Source organism: Onychomys torridus, chromosome 8, assembly GCF_903995425.1.
Source record: "Onychomys torridus chromosome 8, mOncTor1.1, whole genome shotgun sequence".
Classification (NCBI taxonomy): Eukaryota; Metazoa; Chordata; class Mammalia; order Rodentia; family Cricetidae; genus Onychomys; species Onychomys torridus.
The window spans coordinates 93,875,759-93,898,606 of NC_050450.1; the positions used below are offsets into that span (position 1 = coordinate 93,875,759).

General features: G+C 53.1%; 1 protein-coding gene across 1 annotated transcript; it reads left to right on the plus strand.

The window, feature by feature from the left end:
- Positions 1–1,080: 1,080 nt before the first annotated feature.
- Positions 1,081–21,487, plus strand: Ace (angiotensin I converting enzyme). The gene is made up of 25 exons (XM_036196168.1): positions 1,081–1,828; positions 2,455–2,622; positions 3,348–3,441; positions 3,942–4,085; positions 4,679–4,870; positions 5,404–5,501; positions 5,823–5,995; positions 6,260–6,483; positions 6,777–6,921; positions 7,188–7,286; positions 7,524–7,646; positions 8,022–8,233; positions 8,872–9,008; positions 9,755–9,913; positions 10,136–10,223; positions 12,203–12,346; positions 12,515–12,706; positions 14,456–14,553; positions 14,732–14,904; positions 17,083–17,306; positions 17,585–17,729; positions 17,975–18,073; positions 20,212–20,334; positions 20,659–20,846; positions 21,032–21,487. Exons 1-25 carry the CDS (start codon positions 1,577–1,579, stop codon positions 21,262–21,264), a joined length of 3,927 nt encoding a protein of 1,308 aa, XP_036052061.1. The 5' UTR covers positions 1,081–1,576; the 3' UTR covers positions 21,265–21,487.
- Positions 21,488–22,848: the final 1,361 nt, after the last annotated feature.

Below are 22,848 nucleotides of genomic sequence, written 5' to 3' on the forward strand. Positions count from 1 at the left end.
TTTTTCTGTAAGGCAGAGCCAGCCGCTCGCTCCTGAACTCAGTCCCTAACTCGACTCTAGACGATGTCACGTTGCCACACAGCTGGGCCTGAGAATGAACCAGCAGAATGGACTGCTTGTTCTTCCACTCTCCTGGCCCGGGTACCCAGGAACTCTTTGGAGACAAGTTGGGCCTCAGCCCCACCCTGTCTTCCTCTCTCCTTGCTTTCAGTTCCGTTTCTGACGGAAAAGACAGAAGAGCTTCGGAGTACAGGCTCAGCCCCAGACTCTTACCTGTGTCTACCCAGCCTCCACTTCTGACTCCAGAGGTCCCACCCTCAGAATCCCCTCCCAAGCCTCCGAGTTCAGGCTGCTTCCCCCAGAAGACAGCAGCTCACGGGTGGGAAATCCGCACCTAGTTCTCACCAGGCGGCCCCTTGCTAGCTACCTTCTCTCTCTGTCTCTATCAGTCCTCTGGGGCCTCTCCTCTAGCATGTCACCTGGCAGGCTGGCACAATCTCACCGAGTCTCCAGGTCTCATCTCCTGTATGAATGCCATCACCCCATCGACCAGGGACAAAGGTCTTCCCACCTTTTGGGGGGCACAGCCCTGGTGCTGAGGGGTTAGCCTTCACAGCCTCCTAGTGCCTCGAGAGGATATGATCCACCTTCCCCAACGCTTGTCACTTTGAGGGACAGGTGGAGGAGACAGAGAAATGACTGGGAGTGCGGAGACCTGAGGTGACTTGAAGCCAATCTGTCTCTGGTAATTTCTTCGTTTTTAAAAAGCAGGGGGTTGTTCTAATCTCTAAGGCATTTTGTAGCTCTTACATCGTGCAGCTGTGAAGTTTAGGGCTCTGTTGAGACATGATGGTTCTTGTGAGCCGAAACGCCGACTGTCGGCTGTGTAGCCAAAGGGTAGGGGGGCAGAAGTGCCAGCCCTTGTGGCCCACTCTATGGCTCCCCCTCGTAAAACAGAAGAGACCCTCAGTTCCTCTGCTATTTCCAGGCGTCTCTCACCCCAAGCTCAGGTGAACTGGCTGCTGACATCAGCAACACCGACCCAAGGCGCCCGTCTGGCACCCAGGCAAGCGACCCCTTTCTTCCAGGACTTGGCAACCTCAAGTCTATCATCCCCATGGCACCAGCCAGCCAGTCCTGCCTCTTTGTCACTCAAGAGCCCGGAAAAGCTTGGAGGGTGAAGCCGGGAAGCCTTGAGAAGTCAGAGCCGGCTGGGCCCTATAGCCTGAGAATTCGTGGTGGCAGCCGGAGGGCACGGCTGGGCGGCAGCAGTGTATTTGCAGGGGGCAGGGGCCTCTTTCTAGCTTCCTCTGCAAGAGCCCCATCTCTCCACCCAGGCTGCTCCGGGGCCCCTCCGGGTCTGGGCGCCCCCTTCCCCGGGGCCGCCTGGGAATCTCTCCCCCGCCCCGCTCAGCTGGGCCCCGCGTCGCCGGGGACTTTGGAGCCGAGGAGGAAGCGCGAGGGGCGGGGAGGTGGGGGTGTGTCGGGAGGCGGCGGTGGCTGGGTTTTATAATCCGCAGGGCGGTCGCGGCGCGGGAGAAGGGGCAGCGCCGCACCGCACCGCGCGCACCGCGCTATGGGGGCCGCGTCCGGCCAGCGGGGACAGGGGCCGCCGTCGCCTCTCTTGCTGCTTTGGCTGCTGCTTCTGCTGTCACCCACCGCGGCGCTCGACCCTGAATTGCAGCCGGGCAACTTTCCCGCGGACGAGGCAGGGGCGCAGCTCTTCGCCGAGAGCTATAATTCCAGTGCCGAGCAGGTGATGTTCCAGAGCATGGCAGCCAGCTGGGCATACTACACCAACATCACGGAGGAGAATGAGCGGCTCCAGGTGGGCGCCCGGGCCCGGGCGGGGGCGGGGCACGGCAGGGCGCAGCGGCCAATCACAGGCCTGCGGTCAGCCGCCCGGGGCGGGCAGCAGGCACCAGGGGCCCCCCAGCCTCAGCCCTGAGCAGTGAGGTCCCTAGTAGTGGGTCCCTTGCCACCGGCCAGACACTCCCACCCTCCCTGCGCATCAGACAGGCGGTGATGCTCCTGTACGGGTTGGGCACGTGATCCATGCCAACACAGGAATGGAATGGAATGAAGCTAGCTCCTCCAAGGCCAAATCCTCCCAGCGCGCAGGCGTCCAGGGCTGGGGCAGCCGTGGGCGGCATATAGGGTGCCCTGCTCGGCTCCAGAGCCCCTGCCTTCTGGCAGCGGCCTCGCCTCCCGCTGAGGTTCCTTTCCTGGCCCTCCACTAACAGTCCCCTTATTCTGGCCCCAATTTTCTCCTTCATCGTTCCCTTGAGTCCGATTCCCCGAGTTCCCGACCAGAGGGCTCAGGAGGAGGGGTGTGTGTCTGTCTGCAAGCTCATCTCCAGGACAGAAGCTCTCTCAGTACTCCAGCCTCTCCTACATGGCCTCTGCCTGAGCTGGACCACTCTTTCCACCACCCACCCTCCTGGGGAACCATAGGAGGAAGCAGAACTCATCAAGCAGGAGTTTGCAGAGGTCTGGGGCAAGAAGGCCAAGGAGCTGTATGACCCCATCTGGCAGAACTTCACTGACTCAAAGCTGCGAAGGGTCATTGAAACTATACGCACCCTAGGACCTGCCAACCTGCCCTTGGCCCAGCGGCAGCAGGTGGGCCTGAGGGTGGAAACTTGAGTGCCCCAAGTGGCCTACTGAGGTGGTTGGGAAGGCAGCCTGGCAGACAGGAAGGGCTATAAGGAATCTGGAGGAAACAGAGGGCTGCTAGGAACACAGGTTTTCCCTCCAGATGTGTGATGTAACAGTTACTTTATATTAGGAAGTAGAAAGTCAAATTCATGAGCTGGAATGTAGTTGAATTTACCAGACTGCTAGTCTAGCATGTGTGATGCCCTGTGTTTTATACCCAGAATTACATTACACATGCAAAGATCTCTCTCTCTCTCTCTCTCTCTCTCTCTCTCTCTCTCTCTCTCTCTCACACACACACACACACACACACACACACACACACACACACACACAAAGTCACCAGTAAATTTCTCTCTAGACAGACTTGGTGTATGGGCTTCATTAAAAAGGTTGGGAAGACAGACTGCACCAAGGCCAGAGAATAGCAGGGATTCACCCTCACTGTGGGCTGGCTCCAAGCTGGTGTTTGTCTCAGACCCCTGGATCTCTGGTCAGCTCCACTTGTGAAGGCTGCCTCCACAATTGCAGTGGCAATTGGAAGAGCTGAGAGTTGCTGAGTGACCTTGTCTGAGTCACATTCCCCTCTCCAGGCCACTTTTTTCTCCCAGCCAAGGGAGGTGGGTGGACAGATTAACTCCAGGGGCCGATGTCTGCTTACTAATAGTTCCTCAACTCCAAATTGGCAGTACAACTCCCTGCTAAACAACATGAGCAGAATCTACTCTACCAGCAAGGTCTGCTTCCCCAACAAGACTGCCACCTGCTGGTCCCTGGACCCAGGTACGGGTCCAACCCATCTCTGCTGGGGTTTCCTAGTCCTTCTGGGTCATCTGTAGGAAGCTGTTTGTCAGTAAATCAAAGGCGCTGGTCCCCCACTGGGGCTGGACTATGCAGATGCACCCATCCTCCTGCAAGACTTAATTCATCACTAAGCTACCTCTCCTTTTAAGGGGTCCCCTCACTTTCTCCAAAAGCCTCTCCCTGGGGGCTTCACCACAAGGTCAGCCATTCTATGCAATGAGTCATGGAGGGTCCACCTGTTCCAACTTCTAAATGTCCTTTCTGTGTCTACTACCTTAGACATTTTCCTGGGTGCAGGGTCCTGCCGGGTGCTTTCTTTGTATAGCCTCACCCCAGCAAGCCCAAAGGCTGTCCTTGGTCTGGGGATACTGTGGTATAGAAGAAGCTGGTGGGAATGGTGAAGATCAGTGTGCACCTCTGGTGAAGACTGTTAGAGACTGGCACACAGACATCCTAACTCACCTGCTCACCTGTCTCAGAGCTCACCAACATTCTGGCTTCCTCACGAAGTTATGCCAAGCTGCTGTTCGCCTGGGAAAGCTGGCATGATGTTGTGGGCATCCCACTGAAACGCCTCTATGAAGACTTTACCACCCTCAGCAACGAAGCCTACAAACAAGATGGTGAGCTTATATCTTCCACTCCGTGGACAGCAAGCCTTTCTTTCCTAGCTTATAAGACACTCTTGTCTGTTGTCCCCAGAGCCTCAAGTCCCTGAGCTAGACAGAGCAGCCAGTATGGTAGCCCCAGGGCTGACCCAAGGGGTCTCAGGGGTAGTGAGAATATAGCCAATGTACCTGGCTGTCCTGTCCTTCTTACCTGTTCCTGGTACGATTTATGGCATCATTCCCAGCCCAAAGACTCTCTGCATCTTTGTGCTCAGGGACCTATTTTGCTAGAGGCTGAAGTAGCCCTTACTTAGAAATTATAGACCTTGATAAGGTGACCCAGGCCTGTAGTCCCAGTGCTTGAAAGGCTGAAGTAGGAGGGTGAGGAATTTGAAGCCAGCCTGGGCTATAGATGCCTAAAAGATGGGAGGGTGTCACACACACCCAAAACTCAAGCGACTGGAGCGGGAGGATCTTGAGTTCAATCAAGTCCAACTTGAGCACCCATCTCAAGCCAGTGCTTCGTTAGAGTCAGGAAGATAGCAGAGTTAAAGCAAGGCCATGGAGGACCAAAGCCTTGGGCCTGACCTGCTCTCCCACTCTGTTAGGCTTCTCGGACACGGGAGCTTACTGGCGCTCCGTGTATGACTCTTCCTCCTTTATGGAGACTCTGGAGCACATCTACCATCAACTAGAGCCCCTCTACCTGAACCTCCACGCCTACGTCCGCCGAGCACTGCATCGACGCTATGGGGACAAATATATCAACCTCAGGGGGCCTATTCCTGCTCATCTGCTGGGTAAGGACCTGGACCTTGCTGCCTAGGGGATCTTGGGGTACAGGATGATGACCATCAGAGGGAAGATGGTTCATCCTCATGATGCCTCCAATGTGTGGAATGCCATGACCTTTGTTTTCCTTATGCAGAAGCCCCTGTGGCTCAATGTCCCCAGCAGCCTTTGTGGGGACACCAAGGCTTAGGGTAGTCAGGAACTTAGAGCCAACAGAGAACTAGAATGCGGCAAAGCTAGGGGTCAAGCCAGTGGCGTTGGTTGCAGGTTCAGGGAAGAAGCAGCCTAGTTGTAGATCACATCGAAGGACACAAGCCTGGAAGCCTGGAAGCTTGTGGCCCCTTGGCAAAGGATCCTGGCATATTCAGATATGACACCAGTAACCAGTAACCAGTCCTGTGGAACCTAGAGGAAGTCAGGAGAGCTCTCCTAAGGTCCTAGGGTATAGGTGCTTCTCTTGTACCCACTCAGGGTAACATATATGGAAAACTGGCATGGCTGGGAAGGAGCCCAAGCTGTCCCACTCACTTCTTCCATTTAGGAGACATGTGGGCCCAGAGCTGGGACAACATGTATGACATGGTAGTGCCTTTCCCAGACAAACCCAACCTTGATGTCACCAGTACAATGGTGGAGAAGGTAAGTTCTGGAGTCAGGCTTCAGGTAAGGCAATGAGATGGGGAGAAGGGTAGGGAGGATCATGTGATAGGCATGACCTTCCCCTTTTCTACAGCAGTCAACAGTGACCTTGGGTCTGGTCCTGTGGCAGAGTGATCGGCTATGGTCAGTAGTGTCCTGCCTCTGGGAAGTGAGGCCACTGAGCCTCAAATATCTTTCCTGGGCCAGAAGCTATCCTGGGTGGAGATCACTAAGCTCTGCCCTCAAGGCAGTCCCAGGGGCTCCCACGTGGCTGCCCACTCCCCACCCTACCCCCGACGTCTTTCCCTACCTCCTGCCCAGGGCTGGAACGCCACACACATGTTCCGGGTAGCAGAGGAATTCTTCACCTCGCTGGGGCTCTCACCAATGCCTCCTGAGTTCTGGGCAGAGTCGATGTTGGAGAAGCCAACTGATGGGCGGGAGGTGGTGTGCCATGCCTCAGCCTGGGACTTCTACAACAGAAAGGACTTCAGGTCTAGACCTGGGAAGAGGAGTGGGGGTGGGGTGGGGTCCAAGGAGGAGGCAGCTGTGAGTCAGACCTGCCTCTGTCCTGGAGGACTGAGGAGGGAGGACCTGAGTGGTGGTAGGCCAGGGTAGGGACACAGAGTTGGTAATGTCTAAGCACTCCTCACAGCAGGACAGAGTCCTCCCTCGCCCTCTGTTCCTCCAGTCCCAGCCTCCCCAGTGCTCTGGCCCTCTCCTTCACCTTCGTCCTCCTCCTCCTGTCCATGCTCCAGGATCAAGCAGTGCACACGGGTCACGATGGAGCAGCTGTCCACAGTGCACCACGAGATGGGCCACGTGCAGTACTACCTACAGTACAAGGACCTGACTCTGCCCCTGCGTAGAGGTGCCAACCCTGGCTTCCATGAGGCCATTGGGGACGTGCTGGCACTCTCTGTCTCCACTCCTGCACATCTGCACAAAATTGGCCTGCTGGACCATGGTGCCAATGACATGGGTATGAGGTGGGGGCGGGAGAGGATCCAGCCCAAGCCGTTCAAATCTTCTACCACAGCAGATCTCTACTGCCCACCCCCATGGCATCTTGCCATTTTTAACTTGAGACCCCAGACACACCCTGAGCTTAGCATTCACCCAGAGTCCTTGTCCAGAGCTAAGGACTGGGAGGCTCACCTCTGTCTGTCCAGCCTCACCTCCTTGCTGGATGGTCCTCCTCCTCTCCCAGGCCCACTCTACCCTATAGCTGGTCTCTTTCCTCCCTTCCTTCACTGTCTTCTTGTTTGTGGACAGAAAGTGACATCAATTACTTGCTCAAGATGGCCCTAGAGAAAATTGCTTTCTTGCCCTTCGGCTACTTGGTGGACCAGTGGCGCTGGGGGGTCTTCAGTGGACATATCTCACCCTCCCGCTACAATTTCGACTGGTGGTATCTTAGGTGAGAAGAGAGATAGGAAAAGCCTAACCCAGGGCACCCCCAGCCTCCACCAGTCTTGTCCCCTCCCTGTTAGCAACGTCTGCCCCTACCTACTGCCTCCTCCCTTCCTGCTGACACCTTACCTCCAGGAAGTTTCTCCCATTTTCCAGGATGTAGAAGGGATGCTGTGGGAGGGGTGGGCTACGGGCGGAACCAGTACCTTTTCTGCAAATCTCAAGCAGTCTGTGCGTCTCTAGAGCCTTAAGATTTTACACACCCCCTTCTAGAACCAAGTATCAGGGGATCTGCCCTCCAGTTGTCCGGAATGAAACCCATTTTGATGCTGGAACCAAGTTTCATATCCCAAATGCGGCGCCGTATATCAGGTACCAGGGCTGTGTCTCGCCCCTCCCCCTTCGGCTCCATCATCCTTCAGGGCCGATGAATCCCAAGGGCTGAGAATTAGAAAGACCCTTTCTCCTGGGCTATGCTTAGTTTTTTTTTCTTATTCCTACTGCTAGCTCCTAGTCCAGCTGTCGCCCTTCCGAACACAGGACAGAGCCTGAACAAGGCGCTTTGTCTAGCTCTCCACGGTCCTCCTAGCACCTGCTCTGTCCCTACAGGTATTTTGTAAGCTTCATTCTACAGTTCCAGTTCCATCAGGCACTGTGCAAGGAGGCAGGCCACCAGGGCCCACTACACCAGTGTGACATCTACCAGTCTACCCAGGCTGGCGCCAAGCTCCGGTATGTGACAGAAAGGGGAAAAAAGCTTGAGGCTGAGCGGAGGCTGGCGGACAGTATTTCTGCAGGTAGCTGACTCTTCTGGTTGGAACAGCACAAAGCTATACTGCTCTGGAGTAACGCCTTCCTCTCCTCCCTCATCTCTATCCCTTCCTCCCTCCTCCTGTCTCTCCTTCCCGCCCCCCCCCCTCTCTTCTTTATACCAAATATTGACTGAGCTGGCCTTCAACTGCCCTGGGACCAGGCGGATGTCCCTTCCTCTCTCACAGAGACCCTAGCCCTAGAGTTCTTTTCCTACCGGAGGACAGATGGGGAGCAGCACTGTTGTGGATCCCAGCCTGTGTCCCCCATACCCATAGTGCTCATTCTCCTTGGCAGGCAGATGCTACAGGCTGGCGGCTCCAGGCCCTGGCAGGAGGTGCTAAAGGATATGGTGGGCTCAGATGCCCTGGATGCCCAGGCACTGCTGGAGTACTTCCAGCCAGTCAGTCAGTGGCTGCAGGAGCAGAATCAGAGGAATGGCGAAGTCCTAGGCTGGCCAGAGTATCAGTGGCGCCCACCGTTACCTGACCACTATCCGGAGAACATTGGTAAAGCCCTAAGTGAGGGTGGGCTAGGACCAAGAGGAGTCGTGGCCTCTGGGCCCAAGCCTCGCATTCCTGGTCAGCTCCTTCCAGCTGATCCCTGGTAGCCTTTGCTGCAACGCCAGCCCACCCCTGGGCTCCTCATCAGGGCCCTACAGCAAAGATGAGGCATGTCTTTCTCTCAGCATCCTGGAGATGCTGTGCCCAAGCATGAGGGCCCCTGGGGTCAGTCTTGCTGGCACATTGCTCTATGAGGTCACACTGCAGACTCAGCTCTTATTGGCCGGTGGTGGGGGCTGCAGGGCTCTGCTCTCCTGCGGCCATGGGCCAAGGTTGGGCTACTCCAGGACTGCCCAGCTTCCTCTTTCTGCTGCTCTGCTACGGGCACCCCCTGCTGGTCCTCAGTCAGGTGGCCACTGACCACACAACAACTAGCCAGGGGCTAACAAACCAGCCCACAACCCGAAGCCAGACAACTCTCCAGACAGTCGTCCAGACAACCCAGATCCCAAGTGGGACACTTGGCAAAGGGCAGGGCCACGAGGGGTCAAGTAGCCCGGGGACAACAAGAGGGAACTCTGATGAAACCACACTTTGTGGCAAGGAAGGCAAGGCCTGTCTATTTTCCTCCTCACCTCCTACAGACCTAGTGACCGATGAAGCGGAGGCTAACAGGTTCGTGGAGGAGTATGACCGGACAGCCCAGGTGTTGTGGAACGAATACGCAGAGGCCAACTGGCACTATAACACCAACATTACCCTAGAGGCCAGCAAGATCCTGGTAGGAACCACTTTCACCAACTCCAACATGTAGCATGTGCACAAACACAGCCACACTCACAGAACACACACATGGACACAGACACAGATACACACACACACACACACACACACACACACACACACACACACACACGCAAAGCACCAAGCTGCCAAAATTGGTGAAAAGTCTGAACAGAATATTTAAAACACTCTATTTCGGATTAAGTGGCTTTGGATCCACACCTGAGCAAATTTCTCTAGTCCGATGCCGTTCTCAGTCACCATTCCCAGAGACTGAAATCCACTGTATGTAAATAAGCGATGGCAGCAGCATCCCTCTTAAAAGATTGACAGCCTGTTTGTCAGCATTGTGAGGGTCCTTAGTACCTCAGCTCTTCCTGCATACATCCTTTGGCAGTTATACACAGTGATATTCTTCCTATTTCAAAGATACAACCTCTGAATGCTGGGGGAGGAGGGTCTCCTAGCTAATAGCACCCTGCCTTCATCCTAAAGACATTTATGGTGGCTGATCTCCCTTTCCCTACTCTATCAGGTTGTATATATTGCTAGACTGCAGATATCTGTTGAGGAACTTATACTTTACCCAGTACATTAGCAGATGACCCAGGTTGGAGAGGAGGGTATTTGTATGGGCAAAGGTATCAGCCTAGTCAAACCACACTCCTCGACTTTATGGAACCTCCTACACAGAGGCCATGCCAAATCTCCTGAGCCTGTGACACCACCCCCTTGTGCCCCCAGCTTCAGAAAAACAAGAAGGTGGCCAACCACACCCTGAAATATGGCATCTTGGCCAAGAAGTTTGATGTCAACAACTTCCAGAACTCTACCACCAAGCGAATCATAAGGAAGGTTCAGAACATGGACCGAGCAGTGTTGCCTCCCAAGGAGCTAGAAGAGGTGTGTGGTCATGGGAGCAGGGAGTGGAGACTGCTGGGAAGTGAACCAACTCATGGGTCTGTCTCCATGCTACTTTCTTGACACGGGCCATGTCCACATGTCTCCAGAATTCCCATGACTGCAACATTTTGGGGCACATGTTCCCTTGAGTCCCATCCATGGTGCCTGAGGCCAGAGCGAATGGTGGGGGAGTACTTCCCTACTCCCTTCTTCCCCTTGCAGTACAACCAGATCCTGCTGGACATGGAGACAACTTACAGCATAGCCGATGTTTGCTACTCAAATGGAACTTGTCTGCCATTGGAGCCTGGTGAGAGTACCCCTAAGAGAGAGAGGTGGGGGGCTGGCTGGTAGGGATGAGGATGCTGTCAAGGGAAGGAGGAGATGGGCCTTCCCTAACTCACTTCCTCCAGCGGGAACCTGCACCTCATCAACATTTCCCTAATTCTCTGCCCCTCTAGGGTATCCCCCCTGCCCAGAACTCCCCAACTCCCCTTCCTTTCAGCATGCCCCTCAGAACAGGAGAATCTCAAATGTGTTTCAAAGGCTTGGGCCCTAAAAAGGAGAACTACAGACCTTCGAGTCTGTGTCTCCACCTTCTGGGGCTTCCTTGGAACCCCCTCCCCCACTGAGAGGCCACATTGCTGAAAAAGAAACTGAGGCCAGAGAGGATGTGAGAGTCCCACCACCCCAGAAGCACTAAATGAGAACTTGGTCTCCTGTCCCCCGCTGATAGCATTCCCACACCATCCCTTCCTCCACCTTTCCGCCAGACAGCCATGACCGGCACATAACCACCTCTCACTGCTTATTTGTCTTCAGGCTGTCTCCTTTGAAAAGGCTCACTCTGACCCCTCCCCCAGGACCCACACGAGTATCTCTTTCCAGGGTTGGTGAGCTAGAGTCATAAGCATTCTTTGTGAGGAACCATTACCAGAAGTTGTTTCTTCCTGGCTCCAGCCTAGCTCCCATGTCAGAACAATGACAAATACAAGGGGAAATGGAAAATAAACAGGAGCAAGAAACCGTTCCGGGGCAGGGTCTGGCCTATAGGTTGTGGGTGTGGGCATGCACGCAAAGAGGGAACATGTACGTGCTTCTCTGTGTGTGCGTGTGTGTGTGTGTGTGTGTGTGTGTGTGTGTGTGTGTGTGTGCGCGCGTGTGCATGCAAGCACAATTGGGACACGTGTGCATGTCTGGGGGTATATTTCTAAATATGGATATCTAAAAAAAAAAAAAAACGTGTAGCATTTGGCATCCCTACCATCCAGGCCTTTGATCCAGGACTAGGCCATCTGGTCATAGACATGGTAATTAAAATAAAAGCCCATGAAGACCAATGACTTTCATCATCAGAAAACAGACACAGAATTCACAACAAATCTTTTTCAAAGAAAGCTAATTAAATTTACCTTTTCTGTGACAAGTATATATGACACAGAATGTTCCGGAATAGAGCCCAAGTTCAACAGTGAGGGTTTCAGATGCTCCAAGACTCCTTTATCTAGGCCAAGGGCAGAGCAAGAGAAGAAACCTCTGTTTCAAGACTGATGCCTGCATTCTTGTGCGATCCTCACCCTGGCCTGAGAGGTGGATGTCAGCTTTGTATTCCTACTCGGTGTCTCACCCAGAGTCCACCTTGCTAGGGGCAGTTCAGATAGTTCTTGTACTCACACAATCCTTACAGCTATTGTTTTATTCCTTTGAGTCCAGTGACAATTAACAAAGGATGTTGTGGGTTTCCAGGACCACAGCAATGAGAAGCCATAGCCCCTGCTTGGGGACAGACATTTCCAAGTCCCTTGGGAAGGCCAGGGTTACTCCCTTGTTTGTAGATATGGAAAAAGACCTGCCCAAGGTAACTTGGGGGTCCATGAGAGGGATAGAACTTGAATTCAGGCCTGTGAAACTTCCCAAACCCTTTATCCCAGGGGAGGGGAATTCATGGGAGAACATTTTGTTTTTGCTCCAGCCTGGCCACCTCCTGCGTGGGTACACAAGCATGTCATTAAGCTGCTTATAAGATGGGAACAAGTAAATCCCTTTCAAAGTTATCAACCCCCTGAGAGTGACTGAGGTCATGTGTGTGTGCAGCACCTTAGGAGCTCCTAGTGGCCACTGGCTCCCTAGTGTCTCCCCTCTCACTAGATTTACTGCCTACACTGTCATTTCCAAGTGATCTTACCAGCTTTCTTCCGACTCTGAAATGCCATGACCAAGTTCCACTCATAAACAGATGAAAGGTGAGCCATGGACCAAGGCTGAAGCCATTCAATCCCTCCCTTCCAGATCTGACAAACGTGATGGCCACGTCCCGGAAATACGAAGAACTGTTATGGGGATGGAAGAGCTGGCGAGACAAAGTAGGGAGAGCCGTCCTTCCCTTTTTCCCAAAGTATGTAGAACTCTCCAACAAGATCGCCCACCTCAATGGTGAGTTCCCAGTGCTGGTACCACCAGCTGTCCATTCCCCACTTCCTGCAAGCTCCTCCAAGAGGTCCTCTGAGACCCTCTGGCTAGGGACGGGAAGGGCGCCAGAGTGTCAGGGTGCACTGAGTGAATGATTGCTGTTGGGAAAGCGTGGCTGTGTCTCCTGTGCAGGCTACGCTGATGGAGGGGATTCATGGAGATCATTATATGAGTCTAAAACCTTGGAGCAGGACCTGGAGCAACTATACCAGGAGCTGCAGCCGCTCTACCTGAACCTGCACGCCTACGTGCGCCGTTCCCTGCACCGCCACTATGGGTCCCAGCACATCAACCTGGATGGCCCCATTCCCGCCCACCTGCTGGGTAAGGACACTGCTCCAACCTCAAGGAGGTGGACAATGGACAAGAGTAAGGGACAGGATAGTGCTGGCCACCGGGCAGAGAGCAGGCCAGAAGAGGGACGGGACTTGAAGCCCTGAGGGAGCATGGCCAAGACTGGAGTGGAATGGGGTTGGAGGAACTTCCTGCTCATGCTTAGTTACCACATGTTTTTATATTTTTCTTTTGTGGTGCTAAGGATTGAACTCAGGGCCTTGTATGTGGCAGGCAAGTGCTCTACCCCCTGAGGCACACTCCTCAGCTCTTCTGGTGCCGTGTTTGCCACAGAGTCATGTTATACAAGCATTTCACCATCTTTTAAGGGTTAGACCACATTACCCATCATGCCTTGAGACAGCCAAACCCGGGAGTCTGAGTGTGGGGTCTGAGGAAATTCCTTATGAGCCTTGAAAGACGTGAGATTTTGACAGATGCAAAGTCAGGGATGGGGGTGCAGGGAGAGAAGACACAGGGTCTAGATCAAGGTGTGACAGCAAAGAGGACCCTGAGAGCTCAGATCCACTTCAAGTTTTGGGCCCTTCTTCTTCCAAGGCTTGGAATATTCTAATAGTCTTTGGTGCATGAAGGAGGGAGAGGAAGACAGGAGAGGTGGAGAGAACTGGGGAAAGTAGAGGCCACCAGTTTTCTGTCCCCATTGGGCCACCACTTTCCTGGTGGTGATGTGATTAGGGAAGCCAGACAGAGCACATTTAGAGTCATTTGGGAGACACCCACCCCCAAGAAGGTGGTCTTGCTATGGGTCTGATTCTCATGCAGCTGGAGCATTGCTGCATCCCAAGATCTAGTCCTCCTCCATCCCTCTGAGGGATAGTCCAAAGAAAAACTAAGTGACCAAGAACAGGGAGTCCAGGAGGGAAGCAACGTGCCCCAGATGGCCAGGGATCCAGACTGGGCCTTAGAATTTCATCTCCAGTGATCAAAGAAGAGGGAATTCTTTAGGTACCCCCCCCAACACTCCATTCCCTTCTTATCCCTCTGCCACTCTGAATTGCTCTGGAACATTTGGCCTCAGCTATGAAAGACTCCTGATGCTACATGGAGTTTTGAACCTTCCAGTCATTCTGAATGCCCGCCCCTCTTCTCTCCAGTCCTGGAGAACTGGGCTCTTAAATGACCCTCAACTCTGGGACATTCGCCTCTCCCAAAGGAGGCAGTTGGTTGGTTCCTGTCAGAGTAACTAGTGACTTGCATAATACAACTGCAGAGAATACAGAAGAGACACTGTAGAGGTAGCTGGTCAAGAGTGTGACCTGATGGCGTTTAAATCCAACCTAGTCTCTTAGGAGTTTGAGCCCGTTTGGGTTACTTAACCCCTTCCAGACCCAAGATCCTCTGCTACGCAGTGCCAGGGAGCAGGCAGGATTACACGTTGCTCCATGTGCTTGGGGAGGCACTGAGGAAGTGGTGGTCATGTGGGAGTTAATGTTCCAGGGACTGTGGGTCTCCTGTGGACTCTTTCACTGCCCATGGACAGTAGAGACTCTGTTGATTCCTAATCAGCAAGGTTTTCACCTGTAACCCATATTGGAAATGACCTTATGGGCTGGGTATGTAGGTAGGAGACAATGCACATCAAATGCCCAGCACAGTTGATGCTCAAGCGATGCCACCTTGATTGACAGGGTTGGGATCTGCCCACCTCTCCCTATAGGATTTCTCTAAGCCTAAAAAGTTACGTTTCCTCTCTGCCACCTTTTCTCCACTTGCCTCCAGGGAACATGTGGGCGCAGACCTGGTCCAACATCTATGACTTGGTGGCACCCTTCCCTTCAACCCCCAACTTGGATGCCACAGAGGCCATGATAAAGCAGGTCAGTGAAGCCAAGGCCATCCTCCATAGGCCTTCTGAGGGAACAAGGAAGGGCAGGCCCCAGATGGGAGGGCAGAACCCCTCTCCCTCCAGTGTGGCTCTCTCACAGCCTCTCTCCTGCCATGATTGTGCCTGTCAATCAGAGACCCTAGTTTGTAAAGAACTCTCTCTGCTTACAGGGATGGACGCCCAGAAGGATATTTAAGGAAGCTGATGATTTTTTTACCTCCCTGGGGCTGCTACCTGTGTCTGCCGAGTTCTGGAACAAGTCAATGTTAGAGAAGCCAACTGATGGAAGGGAGGTAGTGTGCCATGCCTCAGCCTGGGACTTCTACAATGGCAAAGACTTCAGGTTTGTCTGGTTAGAACTGGGGTTCTTATCCTGAGCTACAGGGACGAGGGTATGAGCCAAGTCAAGGCTCTGTGGCTGTCCCCTCAACTGGAGTGAGTGAGCAAGACAGCTGGGGACAGTTTGGGATGAAGGGGAGAACTAGGAGTCAAGGAGGTGGGTTTGGTTCTAGTCATGAGAACCAGGTGGGGAAATTCCATCTAAGAAATGAAAGCCAGACGTGCTAGCCAGCTCTGTCAGCGGTCAGTGGGATGCTTAAGGTTGCAGACCTGACATAAAGAATGTCCAGTGCACCGCCTCTTTTGCATATTGCTGGCCCTTCCCATGGGTGCACCACTGTGATGTAGGAAGACCCACTCTCACCACTAACAGACAAGGCACCATCTTTATCAAGTTTGGGCTACTTACCTACAGCTATCTAACAGACTACTCCAAGATCTAGTGATACCAAATGACCAGTTGATCCTCATAGTTCCATAAGCAGCAGTTCAGATACACCACAGTGGCAGACACCTCAGTCAGAGTATTTCAAAACTTTAATTGGTCCAGCAAGATGTCTCAGCAAATAAAGGTACTTGCCACCAAGACTGATGACTTGAGTCCGGTCCTCCAAATCCACATGGGAAAGAGAGAGAATGGACTTTCAAAAAACATTCTCCTCCAATGGCCACAGGCACATCATGGCAGGTACACACCACATGAATATGTAAACTCCTAAAATTTTAATTAATTAATTGGTACTAGGAGAGTGACTCCCAGGGCTTTGTACTTGCTAGGAATGCACTATGTCACTGAATTACCCCCAGGCACAGCTGGGATCATTTCAATGGCTCATCTGGAGCCGTTTATCCAGAACCTCATTTTGGCTGTTGGCCAGAGTCCCTCAGTTATTTTCCCATGTGTAGTGCCTACGGTGGAATGTTGAAGGTGGCCTTTCACACTGAGTAGCCGGTGAAGATGATTAGAGCAGCTTGGGGTTGATCAGGCATCTTTTTGGTACAAGCTGTCTTGGGTTCCTTCCTATTGTGACAGTCTCAGCCTAGCAGATATATTAAGCCAGGTTTCTCAATGGCTGAATTTAAAACTGGCACTGATTTCTGTCTGCTGTGGATTCCTACTACCTTGGGCATCCTCTTGTAGGCAGGGTCTCACTATATAACTTAGGCTGACCTTGAACTTGTGATCCTCCTGCCTCGGGCTCCCAAGTGCAAGGATCACAGGCATCTTCAACTGTACATATCTGCCAAATTCTACTGGAAAATCCCAAGGACAACCCAGATTCAAAAGAAGAGGGAATGACTATGTCTGGGAAGGGGCAGAGATGCTACCCCAGCTGATGAAGCACCCGCACAAGAAGCGTAGACACAAGCCCAGGAAACAAACGAATTGGGGTTCATGGTGGGGCTTTGGGGGAACACTGCCTGGCCTTGGGCCCTTCAAAGGCATGAGGGCTTGGAGCTGTAAGGCCCAGGTAGATTGACAGTCAGTGGAGAAGGGATCATAGAAGTGAGAATTCCTGTGGGAATCCTTTTTTATGGTGAGTCGGAGAAGGTAGGCAGACCCCATCCTCAGTGGGCCAAGGATGTCAGGGAGCTTCCCCCCTCCCCCCATGCATGAGAAAGAAAGAGGAGGTGGATCTGCACTGAAAGACTGTTTAGATCCCAGGAGAAAGTTCCTGTCATTGGAACCAGCTTGTGGAAGAGGGTAAGGGCCACACAAGGAGGCAGAGCGTTCTGAATTAGACGGCTCTGCAGCGGTCATTCAGCCCTGGCCATTCATTCTTCAAGCGAATCTACTTACTGGTTTTGGATGAAATGAGATGCAGCATGGCCCAGCCCGTGTGTTCCCCAGGAAGCCCCAATCCTGGAAGAAAGAGCCAAGTACATGGGAAAGCACTGGACACACATTCTACAAAGTACAGATGGAGTGTCTCTGCCTTTAGACCAAGTCAGAAGGACATAGTCAGTGTGGATTGGAGCTATTAAGGGAAGTTGGGGCAGAGGGATGGCTGCAATGACTTTTTGAGACTTCTGGCCCCCAGGCTACCTCTTGATTTCTCCTTCCCATCATGCCATGCTCCTTGCATCCCTGGGGAGAAGGTCTGCTTCATATGACGCATGCACCATGGTCCCTTTGCTCCTTTGTCCTTCTGATGCAAGTTCTCCCCACCCCTGTTCCTAGGATCAAGCAGTGTGCCTCTGTGAACATGGAGGAGTTGGTGATTGCCCACCACGAAATGGGCCACATCCAATATTTCATGCAGTACAAAGACTTGCCTGTGGCCTTTCGGGAAGGTGCCAACCCTGCCTTTCATGAGGCTATTGGAGATGTGCTGGCTCTGTCAGTATCTACCCCGAAACATCTCTACAGTCTCAACCTGCTCAGTAGTGAAGGCAGTGGCTATGGTGAGAGGGTAGAGGGGACCCAGAAGGGGTAACATACTTGGGAGATAGGGGGGAAGAGGTGCCCCCAGGCAAAGATCTGAGATAGACCATTAGAAAGGCAAGAGGCCCCAGAGGGATGAATCTGACAAGATAACACACCGGTCATCCCAAAACCCAGAGCAAGTTTTAAAGATGAAGAAATTGAACATCTTGCTCCCCTCCCCTCACGGGGCCTGAGCTGCTAGACCCATGACAAGAGGCCAGCGTGGACCTGAGACTGCACGCTCTTCCCTTGGCAGAGTACGACATCAACTTCCTAATGAAGATGGCCCTCGACAAGATCGCCTTTATCCCCTTCAGCTACCTTATCGACCAGTGGCGCTGGAGGGTCTTTGACGGAAGCATCACCAAGGAGAATTACAACCAAGAGTGGTGGAGCCTCAGGTTCTAGAACACTTTGGAAGGGGTGGATGGGAGTGGGTGTCTGAGAGTGTCTGCATGTGAGCCAGTGAAGTGTGTATGTGCGTGTGCATGCATGCACAAGCTGTAGCCCCCCCCCCCCAGGTTGTGCACAGGAACTCAGCATTCTGGTGCAGGTGCAGGGACGATTCTTCATTTAAAAAATGCCAACCCTCTCTCAGTTTGGTTTTCCCCAAACTCACCCTCTAACATATCTTCCCGTTTGACAGACTGAAGTATCAGGGTCTCTGCCCTCCAGTGCCCAGATCTCAAGGTGACTTTGACCCAGGGTCCAAGTTTCATGTTCCTGCAAATGTGCCGTACATCAGGTAAGAGCAAATGGAGCAGAGTGCACCGTGAAGGGTGTGCTGTTCATTCTATGCTCGAGTTCCCCATCAGACCAGCAGGACCTGGCTCAGGACACACAGTGCCTGGGTCCACTCACCCGCTGGCAAACCATTTCTTTTTTTTTTTTTTTTTTTTTTTTTTGGTTTTTTTGAGACAGGATTTCTCTGTGTGGCTTTGCGCCTTTCCTGGAACTCACTCTGTAGACCAGGTTGGCCTTGAACTCACAGAGATCCACCTGCCTCTGCCTCCCAAGTGCTGGGATTAAAGGCGTGCACCACCACCGCCCAGCTTGCAAAACCATTTCTTTAAGTATGCTTTGGACAGCATGAGAGCTTATACCAACCAAACTGTTAAAAACCAGACTCTTTGCTAGAAGATCGGCAAATGGTTACAAGGCCTACTCTGAGTGGGATTCCTGTTTTAAAACAGGTTTTACCCTGTAGCCCAAGCTGGCCTGGAGCCAACTGTGTAGTTCAGGCTGGCCTTAAACTCACAGCCATCCTCCTGTCTTGCCTCCACACCTACCACTGACAGGGCAGTTGACATCAACGGTGCCACGTGCCTGTATACTGACTTGGGTTCTGTTGATTGATTAGTTTTGAGTCGTGATTCCTTTGTGGGCCCTTTGCTGCAGCTGAACAAACTGCCTGGAATATCTGCTGAATTGTACCTGAAATATCCTGCAGTCTGAAGCCCAGGGCAGGAGGCCAGCTTATGGAGGAGGCAAGGTGGTTAGAGACAAGTTAGTTGCCAGCTTGGGGGTCAGAGCTCATGTCCTTTGAACATCCTCCGTCTCTATGGGTATCCGTTTTCCCACCTTGATCTCAACACGGATGGTCACAAGGTCTAACGACTTAGCCACTTGTCTACACAGAGCATGCTGGGGACCTGGTAGCTGTGGTCCTCATTTGTGAATGACTCTCTTAAGGGGATTGCATCAGCACTGGCCTGTGGGTCATTTGGCCATAGCATAAGGTAGCCAAGGCAGCCCCGTTCCTTCCTCATGTTCTTATGGGGAGCTTACTCAGGGTGTGTGATTCACAGAGCTCCTAAGAAGTTGTGATGGGTAAACCTCAGGACAGAGTTCCTGGTACCCAGGCTACCCGGGAGCCAAGGCACAGAGGACAGAGAAGGCCTCTCAGGAAGGCTAAGCTCTTGCAGTCCTTGCCTCTAGGAATCTCTGGAAGCCAAGGGGAGGCAGGCCTGACACCAGGACTAAAGTCAGCACATGGTAGGATGGCCAGAGTCTAGGACAAAAGACATCATCACTCTACTCAGACACACTCTGAGGCTGCAGAGGCACCAAGGAGCAAGAAGAGTTGTTGCTAGGTCCCATCAGGCTTGACCTAGAGAGTGCCCTAGTGAGAACCTTTGGGGGAGGTTCCCAATGGGGCCACCACCACCTACTGGATCTCCTTCTGAGGTCCCAGCACTCACTCTTGCCTTGAGATGGACCCTGTGACAGTGTCCCCGCTTAGCACAAGGCAGGGATAATTGAACAAGGACAACTTGGCTCTCTAGAAAAACCCATCTCACATTCTGGCCAGCAGCCTGAGCCTGAGCACTCTGGGTAAATGCCAGGGAAACTCATGACATATGGCTTATGCCCAGGGTCCAAAGGCAGAGCCTGTGCCCACTACTCACAATGTTTAAAATCTAGAATTGATGTGGTTGCCCGGCCCTTGACTGGATATTCCCACCAGGAAATCCCTGCGGCTTCAGATAAGACTGTGCCCAATGCCTTCCCTACCCAGAAGGCCCTGCCAGACCCACAGGTTCCACCCAGCAACCCCTGGCCTCTGCTCCAGGCATGGAAACTCCACAGCCTGCACCAGCTTCATAGGCTCTCTCATGAACCTCCGCCTATGCCTATCCTTTGGATCCCCTTGAAGCAGGAATGTAGGCAGCCTGAGGGTGGGAAGCATCCATACAAGGCCCATCTGGGAAGAGCTCAGATGACCCCAAAGGCCAGAGTGACATCCTGACTGCATCCTGCCCTGCTCCATCCCCTGTGACTGTCAGAAGGCTGTGTCTCACTGGCACCCACCTGCCACTGGGCCTCTCCTCTGCTCTGGGGCATTTCACCCACACCTTGAGCTGTTCCCTCTCTCCACTCCAGGTACTTCATCAGTTTCATCATCCAGTTCCAGTTCCACGAGGCGCTGTGCCATGCAGCTGGGCACACAGGTCCCCTGCACAAGTGTGACATCTACCAATCCAAAGAAGCAGGGAAGCTCCTGGCGTGAGTGTCCTTGAACCCTCCTTGGACTCTCTGGCCCTGAGAAACCACTGAGGCTACTCTGGGAGCACTTTCTGTTTGGTTTCTTGGGCAGAGAACAGCCAAGAAGAACCTGTTCCCCCCTTTGACATGTCACCTTCAGGAAGAAACTGGAGTCCCTGAGCCCCAGGCCTCCCCTCTCCATCCCTGCCTTAGCCCTGCCCAGGCTCTCTCAATCCTAGAGGATCATTTATGCTGGGAAAGGGGGGATGGGGAAAGAATGCCAGACTGGGCAAGAGGATCCATGTGGTTCCTACTCAGGTTTCCTTTCTCTGCTCCTTCTCCTAGGGATACCATGAAGCTGGGCTACAGTAAGCCGTGGCCAGAAGCCATGAAGCTGATCACAGGCCAGCCTAACATGTCAGCCTCTGCCATGATGAACTACTTCAAGCCGCTGACAGAATGGCTCATCACTGAGAACAGGAGACATGGAGAGACGCTGGGTTGGCCACAATACAACTGGACACCAGAAACGGGTACTACCATCCACCCCACCTCCAGCCCCGAGCACAGCTCCCAGAGCTCACGCAGGGCTGAGCCCCATTCCTAGTTCAGACAGCCTCCAGTCTGATCTCAGAGCAAGGACAGGGACACCAGAACACAAGGCCCCAGCCTTCCTGTCGCCCTGCCCACCGTCCTGTCTCCTTGCTTCCTCGCTCAGCTCGCTCAGAAGGCCCCTTTCCAGAGTCTGGCCGTGTCAACTTCCTGGGCATGTACCTGGAGCCACAGCAGGCCCGTGTGGGCCAGTGGGTGCTGCTCTTCCTAGGCGTCACCCTGCTTGTGGCCACCTTGGGGCTCACCCATCGGCTCTTCAGCATCCGCCAACACCACGGTCTCCACCGGCCCCACCGTGGGCCCCAGTTTGGGTCTGAGGTGGAACTCAGACACTCCTGAGGTGACCCTGCTGGCAAAGTTGGCAGAGGAGTGTCCCACAAGAAATTGGATGGGGGACATGGTGTGTGGGAACACACTCTAGCTGGGCCTTCCTCCTCCTGCCCTGTCCCCACCTACTCTGTGCCCCCAGTCCCAGCCCCCACTCTCTAGATACCCAGCTTCTGACATGGAAATCCCCATCTGGTCTCTGTGAATACAATTAAAGGTCCTCCCCAACACCTAAGCCTGTGTCCCTTGTGGGGAAGTTAGAGGCAGGACGGGATGCTTGCCTGTCTCCTGACAGTCTAGCAGGCCCCTTTACCAATCGCCTCTTCTCAGTCTCTCTCAAAGCAGGAACCCAAATAATCCTAAGTGCTGTGGCCCCTATCCCCTACAGCTTTTCCCATCAGCCCCTTCCTAACAGCCTGGGTGATGCGGCCTATCCTGCCACAGCAAGCAGTTACCATCGGGGTGGGGCGTCCCAAGAAGAAGCAGAGAAGAAGCAGAGGCTGTGGGCTGCCTCCTGCTTTGCATGTGGATGCGTAAGGAGGGATTACCCTGTTCCCACGCATCCTGCTCCACATTGACCCCTGTGTGGGTGTCTCAGGAGGAAGGTCCTGGATGCCCTCTACTACAGGATGAGGGCCCTGGAAGGGCCTGGCTCACTGAACATGCAGAAACCTCACAGTCACTAAGATTCCTGCCACCCCAGCCCTGTTGTCCACTTTGTGAGTGGACAGCCTGGGGTCCCCCCATGGAGCCACACCACACAGGCACTGCCCAGGGGAAGGAGCAATAACCAGTGACCACACAAGTGTGTTCACTGCTGTAGGCCACCTGCTCATCCCAGAATGCATGCCCTCCCCCTAAGCCATCTTTTGGAAGGCCTACTTAGATTTTGAGGGGTGTCATTTTGAGGAACTTTTTTAAAGTTTTTCTCTACATGTTTATGTAGGAAATTTGGAAAACTCTGAATAAAAGCCCATGATAGCAACATCAAGAAATGTAAACACTGTTGACACTTTGGTGTGCATGGTCTCCCCCCCCCACTCAATACACAATGTAAATAGGATACCTGTGTACTCTGTGTATACTCCCCTCCTTTAACATAAATGCATCTACTTTTCAAGTTTTTAATTACCAAGCCTAGCTCTTGACCAAAGGGAAATTGGTCAGATTTCTGGAACAGAATCTTGCCTTCCAGCCTGGTCCCACCTCTGTTAGGACCCTCAGCCCAAACTGTCTCTGGGCTTTGCTGATATTTTCACCTCCACAGGGTTCGCAAACCACAATTTCTGGCCCCCAATATCCTTAGCCTGGTTTTTACTGCTCAGTCTCTAGCATGTGTGTGTGTGCATATGTGTGTGTGCATGTGTGTGTATGTGTGTGTGTGTACGTGTATATGATGTCTGTGTATGTGTGTGTGTATGTGTATATTATATGTCTTTGTACGTAAGTGTATGTGTGTGTGTGTGTGTGTGTGTGTGTGTGTGTGTGTGTGTGTAGGCCTCTCCTGTGCAGGATATAGAGTTGAGGAATTTTGGATTTGCAAGGAGGGTGGACGTTTACAATTCAGCAAGACAATGAATCTCATAAACACAGCCT